Source organism: Rhinolophus ferrumequinum, chromosome 13 (genome assembly GCF_004115265.2).
Source record: "Rhinolophus ferrumequinum isolate MPI-CBG mRhiFer1 chromosome 13, mRhiFer1_v1.p, whole genome shotgun sequence".
NCBI classification, from domain to species: domain Eukaryota; kingdom Metazoa; phylum Chordata; class Mammalia; order Chiroptera; family Rhinolophidae; genus Rhinolophus; species Rhinolophus ferrumequinum.
This window is the reverse complement of record NC_046296.1, coordinates 7,477,551-7,495,096: the sequence shown is the minus strand read 5'-3', so window position 1 is coordinate 7,495,096 and position 17,546 is coordinate 7,477,551. Positions and strand designations below refer to the sequence as shown.

At 39.5% G+C, this 17,546-nt stretch overlaps 1 gene segment (V, D, J or C); it reads left to right on the top strand.

Moving 5' to 3' along the window:
* Window positions 1-7,111: 7,111 nt before the first annotated feature.
* On the top strand, window positions 7,112-7,611 carry LOC117032862 (immunoglobulin kappa variable 1-16-like). The segment is given in 2 exon segments: window positions 7,112-7,166; window positions 7,293-7,611. Coding segments are annotated over 2 exon segments (372 nt in total).
* The last annotated feature ends 9,935 nt before the right edge of the window (window positions 7,612-17,546 follow it).

Below are 17,546 nucleotides of genomic sequence, written 5' to 3'. Positions count from 1 at the left end.
ATACCACATATCAGTGAAATCATATGGTTCTCTGCTTTTTCTGTCTGACTTATTTCGCTTAGCATTATACTCTCAAGATCCATCCATGTTGTCACAAATATTCCTATATCATCTTTTCTTACTGCTGAATAGTATTCCATTGTATATATATACCACAACTTCTTTATCCATTCATCTATCGAAGGACATTTTGGTTGTTTCCATGTCTTGGCCACCTTAAATAAAGCTGCAATGAACATCGGAGCACACGTGTCTTTATGAATAAATGTTTTCAGATTTTTTGGGTAGATACCCAGGAGTGGGATTGCTGGGTCATACGGTCATTCTATTTTTAATTTTTTGAGGAATCTCCACGCTGCCTTCCATAGCGGCTGCACCAGTCTGCATTCCCACCAACAGTGTATGAGGGTTCCTTTTTCTCCACAGCCTCTCCAACACTTGTTACTATTTGTCTTGTTGATGATATCCATCCTGACTGGGGTGAGGTGATATCTCATTGTGGCTTTTATTTGCATTTCTCTGATGATTAGTGATGTTGAGCATTTTTTCATATGTCTATTTGCCATTTGTATGTCCTCTTTGGAGAAATGTCTCTTCAGGTCCTCTGCCCATTTTTCAATTGGGTTGTTTGCTTTTTTGTTGCTGAGTTTCATGAGTTCCTTGTATATTTTGGATATTAGTCCCTTATTGGAGGCACTGTTTGCAAAAATATTCTCCCATTCAATTGGTTGCCTCTTTATTTTGTTTATGGCTCCTTTTGCTGTGCAGAAGCTTTTACGTTTGATATAGTCCCATTCATTTAATATAGCTTTTACTTCCCTTGCCTTTGGGGTCAAATTCATAAAATGTTCTTTGAACCCAAGATCCATAAGTTTAGTACCTATGTTTTCTTCTATGCAGTTTATTGTTTCAGGTGTTATGCTTAAGTCCTTGATCCATTTTGAATTAATTTTGGTACATGGTGACAGATAGCAGACTTTTGCACGTGGCTTTCTTTTTCATGTGGCTTTCCAATTCTCCCAGTACCATTTATTGAAAAGGCTGTCTTTTCTCCATTGTATGTTTTTTGCTTCTTTGTCAAAAATTATCTGTACATATTTATGGTGGATTATTTCTGGGTTCTCAATTCTATTCCATTTGTCTATGTGTCTTTTTTTCTGCCAATACCGTGCTGTTTTTGATTATTGTTGCCCTGTAGTACAAGCTAAAGTCAGGGAGTGTGATACCTCCAGCATTGTTCTTTTTTCTTAAGATTGCTTTGGCTATTAGGGGTCTTTTGTGATTCCAAACAAATCTGATGATTTTTTTGTTCTATTTCTTTAAAAAAATGCCATTGGGATTTTGATGGCAATTGCATTAAATCTGTATATTGCTTTGGGTAATATGGCCATTTTAACTATGTTCATTCTTCCAATCCATGAGCACGGAATGCTTTTCAATTTTTTTGTGTATTCTTCCTTCTCTTTTAAAAATATCTTGTAGTTTTCACCCTAAAGGTCTTTCACATCGTTGGTTAAGTTTATTCCTAGGTATTTTATTCTTTTTGCTGTAGTTGCAAAAGGAATTGTTTTTTGTATTTCTTTTTCTGAGATTTCATTGTTAGTATATAGGAATGCAATGGACTTTTGTACGTTGATTTTGTAGCCGGCCACATTATTCTATTCGTTGATTGTTTCTAATAGCTTTTTGGTGGAGTCTTTAGGGTTTTCTATATACAGCATCATGTCATCTGCAAAGAGTGACAATTTAACTTCTTCATTCCCAATTTGGATGCCTTTTATTTCTTTCTCTTGCCTGATTGCTCTGGTGAGGACTTCCAACACTATGTTGAAAAGCAGAGGTGATAGAGGACAGCCCTGTCATGTTCCTGAGCGTAGAGCAAAGGGCTTCAGTTTTTCACCATTAATTATGAGATTAGCTGAGGGCTTGTCATATATGGCCTTTATTATGCTAAGTTATTTTCCTTCTATTTTATTAAGTGTTTTAATCATAAATGGATGTTGTATCTTGTCAAATGCTTTTTCTGCATCAATTGCTATAATCATATGATTTTTGTCCTTTATTTTGTTTATGTGATGTATCGCATTGATGGATTTGTGTATGTTGAACCATCCTGTGCCCCGGGGATGAACCCCACTTGGTCGTGATGAATAATCTTTTTAATGCATTGTTGAATTCAATTTGCTAGAGTTTTGTTTAGGATTTTTGCATCTGTATCCATCAGAGATATTGGTCTGTAGTTCTCTCGCTTTGTGTTGTCTTTACCAGGTTTTGGTATCAGGGTAATGTTGGCCTCATAAAATGAGTTAGGGAGTACTGTCTCTTCTTCAATTTTTTGGAAGAGTTTGAGCAGGATTGGTATTAGATCCTCTTTGAAGGTTTGGTAGAATGCACTAGTGAAGCCGTCTGGTCCCGGACTTTTGCTTTTGTGAAGGTTTTGGATGACTGATTCAATTTCCTTACTGGTGATCGGTCTGTTTAGATTTTTCAGTTCTTCATGGTTCAGCCTAGGGAGGCTATATGTTTCTAAGAACTTGTCCATTTCTTCTAGGTTATTGAATTTTGTGGCATATAGTCCTTCATAGTTTTTTTGGATGATCCTTTGTATTTCTGTGGCATCCGTGATAACTTCCCCTTTTTCATTTCTGATTTAAGTCATCAACTTATAGCTCAAGTTCTCTTGTTTCCTCCTAAGATGTTACAGCTAAGAGACAGACCTAAGATGTCACAGACCTAAGATGTCACAGCTCCTCCTGGGGGTAAGAGGTAAAATAGCTTCAGCACCCAGACGCAGCTAGAGCACACCTTCATTGTTCCTACTCAAAATGAAAATGTATGTATTTATAGAATTACCGAAATCACAGCACTGTGAATTCTGCTAGGCATAGAACATTTTAAACAAGTCCAAAGAAACTCTGCCCTCATAGAGTTTTAATTTTAGTCGGGGGCACAGGTAATAAGCAAATAACATGTCTGTGGCCACTCCCACCCTTAATCAAGACTCCAATTTAGGGTCATTCTCTTTAGTTGGAGGGGAAAAAAAAAAACCAAAAAAACCCCAGCAATTTTTGCTGAGGTAATCAGGTCTAGCATCAATAGCAAGAGCTTTCATGCTGTTGAAGTAAGGCCAAAATTCGAGAGTGGGTATGGAATATGGAGGAGCCCAATCTAATAACAAGATGTTCCCTGTTTACTTCACTGTAAAATTGAGACCTATGGGTTTGGAAAATGATGTACATATGACACACCTTTGAGAAAACATGATATTAATTATCCTGTGTGTCTGCAGTAAATGACTTGGTCCTATAATGATAATAAAAATGGCAGTAAAATGCTTTTTAATACTTCAATATGTTCTCGAGAACTGCTTTTTGTACTTTTATAAAATTTCAAAACAACTTCTCACTTACAGAAATGTTGTAGGCACAGCGCATAGTACTTTCCCCCCACCCCTTAATCAGTTGAGAGGGTAGCTGATGACCTACCCTCTAAGACTACTTTGTATTCCTTCAAATAAAAGATATTCTCATATATAACCCAATACAGCCGTGAAATGAGAAAATCAGCATTAATATATTAAACCATCAAGTCCTTAGGTGCACTTCAAGTTTTGACAAATGTCCACCACTATTGTTTATAACAAAAGGATCCAGTCCAGATTCCTATCTTGCCTTCATTTTTCTATATTCCTTTTTTTCCTACAGGCTGGAAAAGGTCACCATTCTTTGCTTGAACTTAATGACCTTATCATTTTTGAAGATAAATACCAGTTATTTTGTAGGATACCCCTCAATTTGGATTTGTTTGATTTTCCCACATGATCAGATTCAGATGATGCATCTTTGGCAGGGATATCTGAACGTGATTGTCTGCTCTTCTCACTGCATCCTATTAGGTGCTCCAATATTCCAATTCGCCCCATTACTGATGATGTTACTTCAATTCCGGGATCAAGGTAGTATCTACGAGACTTTTCTGCTACACAGCTGTTCTTTTGCCTTTTGAAATTAATAAGATTTTTTTGGGGGGAAAGTCCTTAATACTTTATGAATATTCTATTCTCATCAAAGTGTCTGTATAAAATCAAGGGTTCGTATTTCCTTCAATGAGTTACCATCATTATTGATTTTAAAACTCAAAATTCCTCAGATTTGGCAAATGATAGTCTCATTCCAAATGACTTTTCTTTGCCTCATCATTCCTTTTTTTAATGCTTTACTTTATTTTATTTTTATTAGTTTCAGGTGTACAAAACAATGCAATAGTTAGACATTTCATCCCTCACAAAGTGATAACCCGCACCACAAAGATATTGATCCCCTGACATCATATATATCTATTACAATTCTATTTACTCTATTCCCTATGCTATACTCCATTTCCTGTGACTATATATATATATATATATACATACATATATATATATATATTTAAGACTATAATTTTTTAAGACGAAATTTTTAAGACTATATATACATATATGTAAAATTATATCTGAAACCATTAAACTCCTAGAAGAAAATATAGAGAGTAAATTTGCAGACATTACTTTAAGTAATATTTTTATTGATATATCCCCTTGGGCTTGGGAAGTAAAAGAAATAAACAAACATATAGGATTAAATCAAACTAAAAAGTTCATTGACAGCAAAGGAAACCTTCAATAAAACAAAAAGGCATCCTACGGAATGGGGAGCATAATTGTCAATGATACGTCTGATAAGAGGTTAACATCCAAAATTTATAAAACACTCATTCAGCGCAACCAAAAAAACAAGCAACACAATTAAAAGTGAGCAGAAGACATGAAGATACATTTCTCTATAGAAGACATTCAGGTGGCCAACAGACATACGAAAAAATGCTCAACCTCGCTAATCATTAGAGAAATGCAAATAAAATCCCCAATGAGATACTGCCTCACTCCCATCAGAATGTCTATCATCAACAAATCAACAAACAAAAACTACTGGCGAGGTTGTGGAGAAAAGAGATCCCTTGTGCACTGCTGGTGGGATTGCAGATTGGTGCAGCCACTATAGAAATCAGTATGGAGGTATCTCATAAAAACTGGAAATGGAACTACCTTACTACCTAGCAATTCCTCTCTTAGGTATTTATCCAGAGAAATCCAAGATACTAATTCGAAAAAATATATGCACCGCTATATTTATTGCGGCACTATTTACAATAGCCAAAACTTGGAAACAACCGAAATGCCCATCAGTAGACAACTGGATTAAGAGACTGTGGTACATTTATACAATGGAATATTACTCAGCTGTAAAGAACGAAATCTAACAGTTTGCAATGATATAGATGGACCTAGAGAACATTAAGCCAAGTGAAAAAAGTCACCTCATCATTCTTGCGCACTTCTTAAGGCCCAAATTGTCCAGAGTTATTTTGTATTTTCTCTTTTATAAACCTGGACTGAGGCATTTCTCCAAGAACTACTGCTTTGTTTTAGTGGAAAATAGTATTTAGAAACAAAGATCCGGGCATGTGAGAGCTTCTTGGGACATGGGTGTCATTGTTACTAGGTTAGGGAAAATCTATTTATTTATCTATCGATCCATCATCTATTTATATATCAACACACACTTTCATATCTAATCTGTATATAACCCTTATATCTCCGATTTCAATCCCAAACCAGTTTATCCTAGGAGTTTCATTTTCTGTATCTGGAACTACTTTCTCCAACAGTGAGAATTTTTGTCTCTACTGACCCTTAATACTTTGACTTATATGATCATCAACCCACCTGAATGAAACCAATCTCCTGCTGCTACAGCCAACTACATCCCCTTGCACATAACTTCCCCCATACATCCTCCCACAAACTCTGTTCTGGCTCTGATACACTTGTCAGGTCACTGCCAGCTTTGCACTCCTGCATGGGTGCCCTCCCCACCATGCGTGGGCTCTGACACCTACACTGAGAGCCCCTGCCTCGGTGAATGCCCCCTTCTTGCACCTCTGCTTGATTAACACATGTACCGGATCAACAGTGCCACCACTGCCTTGTGGGGACACCAGTCCTCACCCCACTCTAGCTCCATGCTGGGTCCCCCTCTATCACACATGGATGCCATTTCCATACTGTGTGGGCGCTAATACCCTGTGCAAGCCTCCCAGCCTCACCTTTTTGAGATTTTTCTCATCACCCTGCTTGTGCCCAAGACCCTGCATCTAGCCACTGAGAACTATATTCTGTTAGAAACTGGAAGAGATTTTGTAATGGAGGAATATGCGGGTTTAGGGAACACAGAAGTGTCAGGGTTATAAGTAAGCACTTAGCCTAGGGAAGCCTTCAGCTTCTGAAGAGAATGGCTTGGGTTAAGAAGGAAGCGAGGCACAAGCTGTAACCCAAGGAGCTCAGGGCACATGTAGCATGGGTGTGGGAAAGGCCTGCAGAGAGGAAAGGTGCCTGACACATGTCATTTGTGGAGGAGAAAGATCCATCACCGAAGCTGGCCTAGATACAAGTGGTGTGTCAGAACACCCGGAAAAGGAAAGGGACAGACCACTAAGCTGCAGATGACAGGTTACAGATAAGAGTCACTGGGCACTTCTTTACAAATCATGACATTTACACTTTTTTTAGTTGTTTATTCTTATACCTCATTGCATCTCTGGCTGCCAATAGTGTTATTTACCATTAAAGCTTTTAAGAATTCAACCCAAAAGGAAGTCCCCCTGTCCTCAACAGGGTGGTCAGGTACCAATATAAAGAGCTGGCAAAATTATTCCAAGTACTAGGTTTATGTCATACTTGACAGACCCCTGTATTAGATGGAGAAATAGCAAGAGAAGCTTGTCCTGAAATGTGAACAGACCAAAAGCACTATACTCAGGACGGCAGAATGATTCTGTGACTGCCGAGGAGAAACGCATTCCTTGCAGGCAAATGTGTGCTGCCCTGTGGGGCTGGGGCACCTGGTAGACACTGACTGCCCGGTGTTATTGAGACCAGTCAGCCCTGCAGCTGGGCCCAATCTGCCCCAACCCTGCTTATTTGCATGTTACTGGGGTGCAACCCACAGCCCTGGACACATTAATAGTGTGGTCACACCCTGTGCAGGAGTCAGTCCGGGCAGGACGTAGCATGGACATGAGGGTCCTGACTCAGCTCCTCAGCCTCCTGCTGCTGTGGCTCCCAGGTAAGGAAGGAAAACTGGGGGTTTACTCTGCCAGTGTGGTCAGTACCACTTAAACTGCAGGGTAGTTATAAGACCTGGTAACATCATTAAGAGTAAGAATGTTTGCTTTCATGTTTCCCTTCTCAGGAGCCAGATGTGATATCCAGATGACCCAGTCTCCATCCTCTGTGTCTGCATCACCGGGAGACAGAGTCACCATCACTTGCCGGGCCAGTCAGGGCATTAGCAGTTACTTAAACTGGTTTCAGCAGAAACCAGGGACAGCTCCTAAGCGCCTCATCTATGGGGCGTCCAGTTTGCAAACCGGTGTCCCTTCGAGGTTCAGTGGCCAAGGATCTGGGACAGAATTCACTCTCACCATCAGCAGCCTGCAGCCTGAAGATGTGGCAACTTATTACTGTCTACAGTATCAGAGTAGGCCTCCCACAGTGTTAGGAGCCTGAACATAAACCACGGAGCAGACAGCTGAGAACAGGCCGCCCCAGCTGCTCTTCTTGGGCCTCCATCGGCTGAGAGCATTTCTCAGATGCACCCCTCTTTGATGGTGACTGGAGGTTTTGGTAGAAGTGTCCAGGGAGGCTCCTCTGCACCCTAACTCTCTTTGTCTCCCCTCAGCCTCCGTAGCATATACAACGCCTCTCCTGATTTCATAAAGAACTGAGACCATCACACATGAGCTGTCTGGGCTACGGTATCAGTCAGAGTTCATAAAGTGGAAGAGAAGCCACTCTATGTATTCCAAGCAGAAATTGCTTAATATAGAGAATTAATTTCTAAAGTACATTGTTTCAAAGGCCAAGGGAATTAATAACGGGAAGCAGACAGTGGAAATATGGGATTCCCTGGTGCTCCCCCAGAAATCAGAGAACATGAGCTGTTGTAGACAGAGTCTGTCTAACCATGTGCTCCCCAGACCTGTGGGAGAAGCCTTGGATTGGAGGCTTGATGCTCTCAGCTCACCAGTGATTCTCCAGTCCTCTCTGCCTGCAGGACCTGATGGAGGGTATTGAATCCTCCTTGTCTGACTTCCAAATCTTAGTGAGAGCCCCCCACTGAGCAACCCTATGAGAAATCATAGAGGGTAAACAGTTCTGATAAATATCCTTTCACAAGTGAGAGTGATGATGGGGAACTGACAGCAGACAGCCTGGAAGGTCATTCTTTTTACATCTTTCAGAATTTTGCCAGTTACAATTCACTTGAATGTGCTTTCAACCTTCATCATCAAGTTGGATTCAAAACAAGAAATCTGTGTTAAATGTTTGAGAAAATAGTGGAAAATGAGGGAAATGTTTTGCACCTACAAAAATAATTTGAGAAAGAATAAAAGACTTTTTTGATTAAAAAATGAAAACTTAAATATGGGTGGAGCATTCTGTGTCTCCTATATGAAAATATCTCACTGTTCAAAATTTTCCTTGGAGCCAGAGCATCGCTAATACCATGGGAGCTTATTACAAACGCAAAACAGCAGATTCCACTTTACATCCACTTTTGAGCGATTCATTTTAACAAGTGATCAGGCAATATGTATAAGGTCTAAGATCCTCTGTTCTAGAGGACATTTACCTCAGTTAAATGGGTCTTTTTTTTTTTCCATTTCCATTTAAGAGTCTCTATTTAAATCCATGTGTTGAAAACACATCCAACTTTATTTTCAAAGTAACACAAAATTAACTTACTTGAAGATTGCAAGTATTGAAAAAATATAATTATTTGTAAATGGCAGGATGAAATATGTTAAAAATCAAATAGAGTAATGGTTTTTAGAAACCTGAAGTATTACAAAGACCTAAGAATAAATCAAAATTCTATGTAGTTGTGTTAGAAACAATTGGACTTAAACTTGCTTGTGCCATTTGTTTTGGGGATTTTGTTCATCCCGCATTTTGCCCTGAGAATGATGTTCCTTGGGTTCACACCTGCAGTCTTGGTCCCAAAGGAAACAATTCATAGCAGAGATCAATTCATGTACCAGCAGAAGAACCACATCACTGACCAATGTCTGGATCATGCAACATGGTCAACATAAGCATTATTGAATATTGAACTGAATTTTTAGGATTTTACCCACTAAGTTTTTGAGTGGTCCTTACAAACAATTATTCTGTAAAATCTGACTAATACAATATTTATATATCTACACATACAGATAGACAGATTTCACTAAAACTTATGGCACTAAACAATACTTAGGATCCATTCATAAGGAGACACAGAAACATAAAAGAAGTGTTTTAATATTTGAATAAAAAGAATAAAATTTACATCATGTATGAAACACCTAATGTTATCCATACATAGCAGCACTACCAGTAACAATAATAATTTTATACATCAAACAAACTTAATAAAAATGGTTACATCCAAATTTCATAAACACAATTATATGTAGGAAGACGTGAGTACTTATGCGTATTATTTTTTTTATGAGTAATGTAATTATTTTATGAATTAAATGGGTTAATCAGACTCCCGTTATTCCCCATCAAAATCTTGTGTCCAAGATCAAATATAGTACCTTATCTAGCTGGAGGACTTTTCTTTATAATCTTTGTTTCTAAATAACCCACCAAATGCTGTGCTCACTTGAAAATATGTTGTCTAAGTGGAGGCCCAAAGGGTATAAATGGAGATATTTTTCGCACTGCAAAAAAATTAGATTCTTAGAGCCTACAGAAGTCCCATCATCTCTATGTCCACCATCATGCTATAAGTTCCAGGTATGAGATAATCATGTGGGTTTTCTGAAAAATAAAGTTTTTTGCGTTGACAATTGTTAGTAAAGTAACATAGGTTTCAAGTGTACAATTCTATAATACGTCATCTATATATTATGTTGTGTGTGTTTTTTTTTTTTAATTTTATGGTGAAATCTACTAAAGACCCTCATGACACATGTCATAGGTCTTGTGATTTATAGAGAAAATAACAACTACATTAAACTGCTAATAAACAAACACAGAATAGACTGAATGGCTAAGAAATATATTCATGGATTATACCACTGGTCTTCAAATACTGTATAATGGACACTATCCACCTAGTCTTAGAGGAAGTATATCATGATCTCTTGGAGGGGCCATTATGAAGTTTGGTCAGATTGATTACGTAGCATATTTAAAATCTCTCTACCATTTGGTATTATCAAGAGTTGCAATGTCTCTAAAATATTGACTGAGTGGTTACTCGGGCCTTTTTGGAAAATCAGAGAACAAAATTACACTTTAGAAATGCATATACGATATGTTCAAATTTTTACACATTATTTAGGTAATCATTTCTTGTATTTTATAGACTATCGATGCAGAAGAAACTTGGAGAAAATGGGAACAATTTAACAAGTTGTTATTTAGCAGAACTGACCAAGAGTGAAACAAGTCAACGTATGTCCTAATGCCTTTTAACATAGAGCCACGTTGCATGAATCATTAGGGTATAGATTCCTCCATATCTTCATTTTCCATGTAAAGAAGGGATATAGAAACATAGAAAAATGTTTACCAAGAATGAAATATTGACTCCTCACGTGCCTGGGAATGAAAATGACAAGGAAACAAGAACAAAAACAAACAAATGACCATGAAAACTCTAAAATGCAGATTAATTCAGGTGTTTCCTTATGTTTATGAATTATTTCTGGAATTGTGACCAAATTTATGCCTGTGGTTTGTGAGAGAAATACACTAGACTGATGTCACATCACTTATATACCCAAGGGGGCTTTGGAACAAGGAGAGTCACAACAGTATGTAAAATTCAAGGATTATATCTGATGATCACTTTGGAGAGAGAGCTAATTCAATGATATAGACTCCTGGTTCTAACAAATACCAGACTTTAGAGAAAAACAAGGGTGAAAGTCTGGAGACAGAGTTAAAAGTATTTTGGGAAGCACTATGATTGGACCTTTCAAAATGGGCGAACATTGAAAACAATGGCCTCCCAAGTGAATGTTGATCTAAGGGCCACTGCTGAGCAGAAGGTTCTTAATAATGAGGTGTCAGTCACTCACTGCTATGGTATGATTGTTTGTCCCCCCCAAATTCATATATTGAAATCTTAAAAACCAATGTGATTGCATTACAAGGTAGGGTGTTTTCTGGTGTTTAGGTCCTGAGGGTGGAACACTGCTGAATGGGATCAGTGCCTTATGAAGAGACCCCACAGAGCTCCCTGGCTACTTCTATAACGTGAAGACACAGCAAGAGAACTATCTATGACCCAGAATGTGAGCTATCACCAGACACCAAATCTGCCAGCAACTTGTGCTTGGAATCCACACTCTCTAGAATTCTGAGAAATAGATTTCTGTTGTTTCCAAGATGCCCAGTATAAACCATTTTTGTTATAGCAGCCCAAACATGCTAAGAAAGTCACTTTCCAATATTTCCCAGTGAGCCTATGAAGAAACCTCATGACACCATCAGTGGCAGTTCGTTCATAGCCCAGGGGTATGGATTTTACCTGACTAAGGCTGACGTGTTACTTGCACATGGTCTGTGATTGAGTCAGTTGGATATGAGATTAGACATGATGGCTGATTCCAGCAGAAAGGTGTTTATTATCATGGAATAGGAAGATTAAAAATGGAGAGAAAGACCACATGAATAGTCTCTGGCAATTCAAAGTTTTAATCCCTCAAACCCCCTAGTGTTTTCTGTGAATGGAGAAGACATTACCATGGCAACAGCAATCTGGAGTATCAGAAAGCTGTGTCCACCAGAATGTGTTGCCTGCCCAGGACCCACACCAGCAAACTGAGCACCTGTGTCATGCAGGTCCCCTCCCCTCACTCTGTTCTGACAACCACTCCTCAGGAATGCATCTGATGGGCAGAGTGTAAGTCACATCTCCGACCAAGAGTGCAAGGCATGTGGTTTAGCCTTTTCAGAACCTCCCACACAGAAAGACCTGAGGGAACACAGAGGATGAAAAATACTAAGGAAGCTGCTTCACAATAATTGCATGAGTCAGGAATATGTATGTTAAATAATTTCCTTTTTTCTACTTTCTTTTTTGGTAAAATATATAAAAAAAAACAGCTGGGGTTTTTTTGTCACTCATAATTTGGACAGTAGTTTAAATGTGTAAGAAAATTAATAATGAAGTCATCAATCAAGATTGTATTGACAGGGCTTGAAGGAGGAGTCTCATGCCTATGTCCCTCTCCCAGTCCTACAAGAAGATCTCTGGTTATAAACACCCTCCTGACATTCTCTGTCCTTCTCTGAAGGAACTTCTTCTTCTTTTGCACATGTCTAGCCCTGTGTGCATGTTCCAGATTGCAATTGTCTCTTTTCCAAAATGAACCATTTGTTGGAAAACATCCAGTTGGCTTTTTGTTTATTGTCAACATATTTGGTGGCCTGTACAAGGGTCCAGAAAAGACCCCCGAGAACACCAGGGATGGTGAGCAAACAGGTGTGGCACCCACAGGGCCTTTGAGCTTGCTGTTTTTCTCACTGACCCAGAAGTTCTAAGGCTAAGTTTTCTCCTAGATTTGAACTTCCACTCTCTGTGTTTTGAAGCTCTCATGACTTTATCCAATGTGTCAGAGGCTTTGTACTTTTCTGCTAAATGTCCTGTTTGTCGCGAGTACTCGATTTGACACAACAGCCTGACACAACTTATCTCCATATTGGGAATGAATTTCTATTTGTTCTAACTGATGCCAAAGTTATGCTTTTGGTGTTCAACCCCAAGCTACAAAGCAGCCCCTGCCTCAGACTAAACAGTTCCAATAGTGGGGTCTCAAATGAACCTCAAATGAGACTTGTGTCTGAAACTGTTCTTTTTGTTTAGGCTGTTTAAAAGTTATTCACCCTTTTCTCCTTAATTCTTCTGTCCCTACTCATTTATTAAGCTGAGACTTCTTAGAAAAGCATCATGCTAGAATTTCTTTCTCCCAAAAAGGGGAAAATCTCTCTAGTATTTGACAGTAGCCATCAAAACAGCAAAGCAGGTAAATTAAAAGAACTGCTAGCACATTTCATTTGCTCCATTTCTGATGACACTATAGTTGAATCTGGCAGCATGGTTCATTTGTCCTTATTGAATCACCTGTCATTGTCTTTCTATGCAACATGTTCCGCTGATATTGGCAGAATCCACAGTGTACCTCCTACCAAGATTCAAATGTATTCCTTAAACTCCTTTGCCAGAATCAATATCCCATAAGGGGTCTTTCAAGGTATAAAGCCCACAGTAGATCCCAAAAGTCAGGGCCTCATTCCCTTGCACTAGACCCTGTAACACTCCCGCTTTTCCTGTGAGAAAACTCAAGGGATGGGAGTTGAGATTGTCCAGGACCTCTGAGCAATAAACAACATTGTTATCTTTCAGAATCCTGTTATTCCTAACCCTCACATACTACTAGCATCCATCCCAAGTGGAAGTAAATTCCCTACTGTAATTGATTTACGCAATACATTCTTCAGTATTCCAGCTAGTGAAGCCAGTCAACACCTTTTTGCCTTCATGTGGGAAGGAAAACAATTTTCCTGGAATTTAACGCCTCTGGGTCTTACTGAGAGCACTTTTTGTTTCTCACAAGTCTAAGGCTAATTTCGATGGTATATATTTTCCTAGGAGTTCCACTGTGTTGCAATATGTGGAGGAATTGCTTCTTGTTCTTCTCACAGGAAAACAGCATCCACCTGTTAAAAGTTTTGGCCTTAAAAAACCAACGTCTCCAAGAAAAGTTGTGGTTTACCCAAAACCACGACTGACATTTAGGATATCTGATATCCGAACGAGGGCCTCACCTAAATCCAGAAATCTTGGTAGTGTTCCAACTGTCCCAAAACCCAAAATTAAGCATTAGCTGAGAAGTTTTCTCATGGGTTACTGTCAGATTGGAAACCAAGTCTCACTGTTATGGCAAAAAGTGTATGTTTCACTAAAGCAAAACAAACCTGACCCAATTTTTTGGGAAGAACAGGGATAGATAGCCTTTAAAAACTTAAAGGAGAGTTTAATAAACCCACCTATTTGGGGCATTTAACAGAGTCTTTCATTTTTCCTTTGTGTATATGAAAAGGAAAGAGACACCCCTCTGTGTTCTCACCCAAAAACATGTGGAAAACCACTCACCCGTAGGGTATTGTAGTCAGTAACTAGACCCTGGAGTATTGGGAAATCCCCTTGTCTTAGAGCCATTACTGCCACTGCCCTTTTTCCTTTAAGCCACTGATTGGTTTTTTTTGGTGGGATTCCTTTTAACCATCTTTATACTCTACCCAGTTAAAAGCCTACTGAATTCTCATCACACCCAATGTTTCTCAGTCAGTTGCCTCACTTTCTATGAAATTCTTTAGTTAACTGCACCTGACTTAACTCTTTCCTGTTGTCATAACTTTAACCCAGTTATGTTGCATCCTTCTGATATCCATGAACCCTCCAAACTGCCTAACTCTGATGGATCACCTCCTGACCCCTCATGATTATCTGTAGGGAACTGATCTGGGGAATGCTGATTTCTCATGGTTTTCTGATGGCTCTTATTTTAAAAAACGAAAATGATATATATCATGCTGGATATTCATTGTCAACAGCCTTTGAAGTAATTGAAATAGTGTCTTTAACTTTATTTAGCTACTTCGACCCAATAGGGTGAATTACATGCTCCTATCTGGGTTTGTACCTAAACTAAGCAAACTACTGCCACCCTTTATACTGATAGTAGATAATCTTTTGGAGTAGCGCATGATTTTGGAATGTTGTGGAGCCTACATGGCTTCCTTGCTTCCAGAGGAAATAAAAAATGGTTCACATGTTCAGGAGTTATGGGATGCTATACTTTACATGCTGCTTTAGCTATTATTAAGATCCCAGGGCATTCTAAACTTGACTCTCTGGAAGGTAAGAAAAATCACATGCTGACACATCTGCAGGAATGCAGCCCTTAAAGAAACCAGCAGCAGTACAACTTCTGCCATGGTTCAAAGAGATACTTTCCCGACTGATAACTAAGGAAAACTGACTAGAGAAGCCCCACCAATGGCGTCAGATAAAGATTGATAATATAAGAGTTGCTGGTTTGATAAAAAGAGAATACGCTACCAGAGTGGGGAACTGGTCAAAGAGTGGAAGGGGTTAAGTAAGTACAAATTGTTATAAAGCAGTGATGAGGATGTAGGGTATAGCATAGGGAATATAGTCAATAAAATTTTAATGACTATGTATGGCGTCACATTTGTACTAGATTTATTGGGGCCATAGATTGTAGGGTGGTTGGGATCGTGGAGAAAAAAGTGAAGGGGTTAAGAAATAGAACTTGGTGGTTACAAAATAGTCATGGGGATGTAAGGGAAAGCACAGGGAGAATCGTCAATAATATAGTAATAACTCTGTATAAAGCAAGTACGAACAGAACCACAGGAAGAAACTGACAAAAACACAATTATAGAAGGGGAATTAAGTACTGTATCCATGTATGCTCTTTTGCCGTTTGAAATTAATAAGATTTTTTGGGAAAAGTCCTTAATACTTTATGAATATCCTATTCTTCATCAAAGAGTCAGTATAAAATCATGGGTTCATATTTCTTTCCATGAATTACCATCATTATTGATTTTGATACTCAAAATTCTCCACATTTGGCAAATGATAGCCCCTTCCAAATGATTTCTCTTCACCTCATCATTGTCTTTTTTTTTTTTTTTTTAAAGATTGTATTGGGGAAGGGGAACAGGAGTTTACTGAGGAAGAATGTGTACTTCCAGGACTTTTTTCCAAGTCAAGTTGTTGTCCTTTCAATCTTAATTGTGGAGTGTGATGTTCAGCTTCAAGTTGTTGGCCTTTCAGTCTTAGTTGTGGAGGGTGCAGCTCAGCTCCAGGTCCACTTGCCATTGCTAGTTGCAGTGGGCGCAGCCCACCATCGCTTGCAGGAGTTGAACTGGAAAGATTGTGGTTAAGAGGACGCGCTCCAACCAACTGAGCCATCCGGGAGCTCAGGGGCAGCTCAGCTCAAGGTGCCCTGTTCAATCTTAGTTGCAGGGGGCGCTGCCCACCATCCCTTGACGGCTCCAGGAGTTGAGCTGGCAATCTTGTGGTTGAGAGCCCACTGGCCCATGTGGGAATCGAACCGGCAGCCTTCAGAGTTAGGAGCATGGAGCTCCAACCGCCTGAGCCACCGGACCAGCCCCACCTCATCATTCTTGAACACTTCTTAATTTCTGGCCCAAACTTTGCAGAGTTATTTTGTATTTTCCCCATTCTAGACCTGGAATGAGGCATTTCTTCAAGAACTATTGCTTTGTTTTAGTTCAAAATAGTATTTAGAAACCAAGATCTGGGCACTGTGGGCGCTTCTTGGGACATGGATGTCGTTGGTACTGGGGTAGAGAAAATCTATTTATCTGTGTATCCATCATCTATTTATATCAACACACACTTCCATATAAGACTTATGTCTAACCATGACATCTCCAATTTCTATCCCAAACCAGTTTATCCTAGAAATTTCCTTTTCTAGTCTATAATTCCTTTCTCCAACAGTGAGAATTTTGTCTCCAATTATCCTTAATACTTTGACTTATAGAATCATCAACGCTCCTAAATGAAATGAATCTCCTCCTGTTACAGCCAACTACAATCCCCTTGCACATGAGTTCTCCGATACATCCTCCCACGTACTCTCTTTTGGCTCTGATATCCTTGTCAGGCCTCTGCAAACTTTGCACTCCTGCATGGATGCCCTGCCCTCCAGACCTGGGCTCCACACCTACACTGAGTGCCCCTGCCGAGGTGAATGTCCACAACTTACTTCGACCTTAAAACATGTACTGGTAAATAGTGCCATCACTGGCACATGAGGACAACGGTCCTCACCGCCCTCTTGCTCCATGATGGATCCCCCTCTATTAAACATGGATGCCTTTTCCATACTGTGTGGGCTCTAATACCCTGTGCAGGGCTCCCACCCTGACCTTCCTGTGTGGTGTTCTCATCTCCCCACTTGTGCCCAAGGCCCTACGTCCAGCCACTGAGAACTACGTTCTGTTAGAAATTAGAAAAGGTTTGATGATGGAGGAATATGCTGGTTTAGAGAACAAAGTAGTTTCAGAGTTTTACTTAAGCACTTATTCTAGGGAAGCCTTCAGCTTCTGAAGAGAATACCTTGGATTAAGAAGGAAGCGAGGCACAAGTAGTAACCCAAGGAGCTCAGGGAACATGTAGCATGGGTGTGGGAAAGACCTGCAGAGAAGAAAGACGGCTGACATATTTCAAATGTGGAGGAGAAAAATGCCGGACCGTGGCTGGCCTAGATGCAAGTGGTGTGTCAGAGCACTCGGAAATGGAAAAGGACATCATTCAGCTATAGGTGACAGGTAGCGATGACATATACTCAGGCCCTGGGCACTTCCTTACAAATCA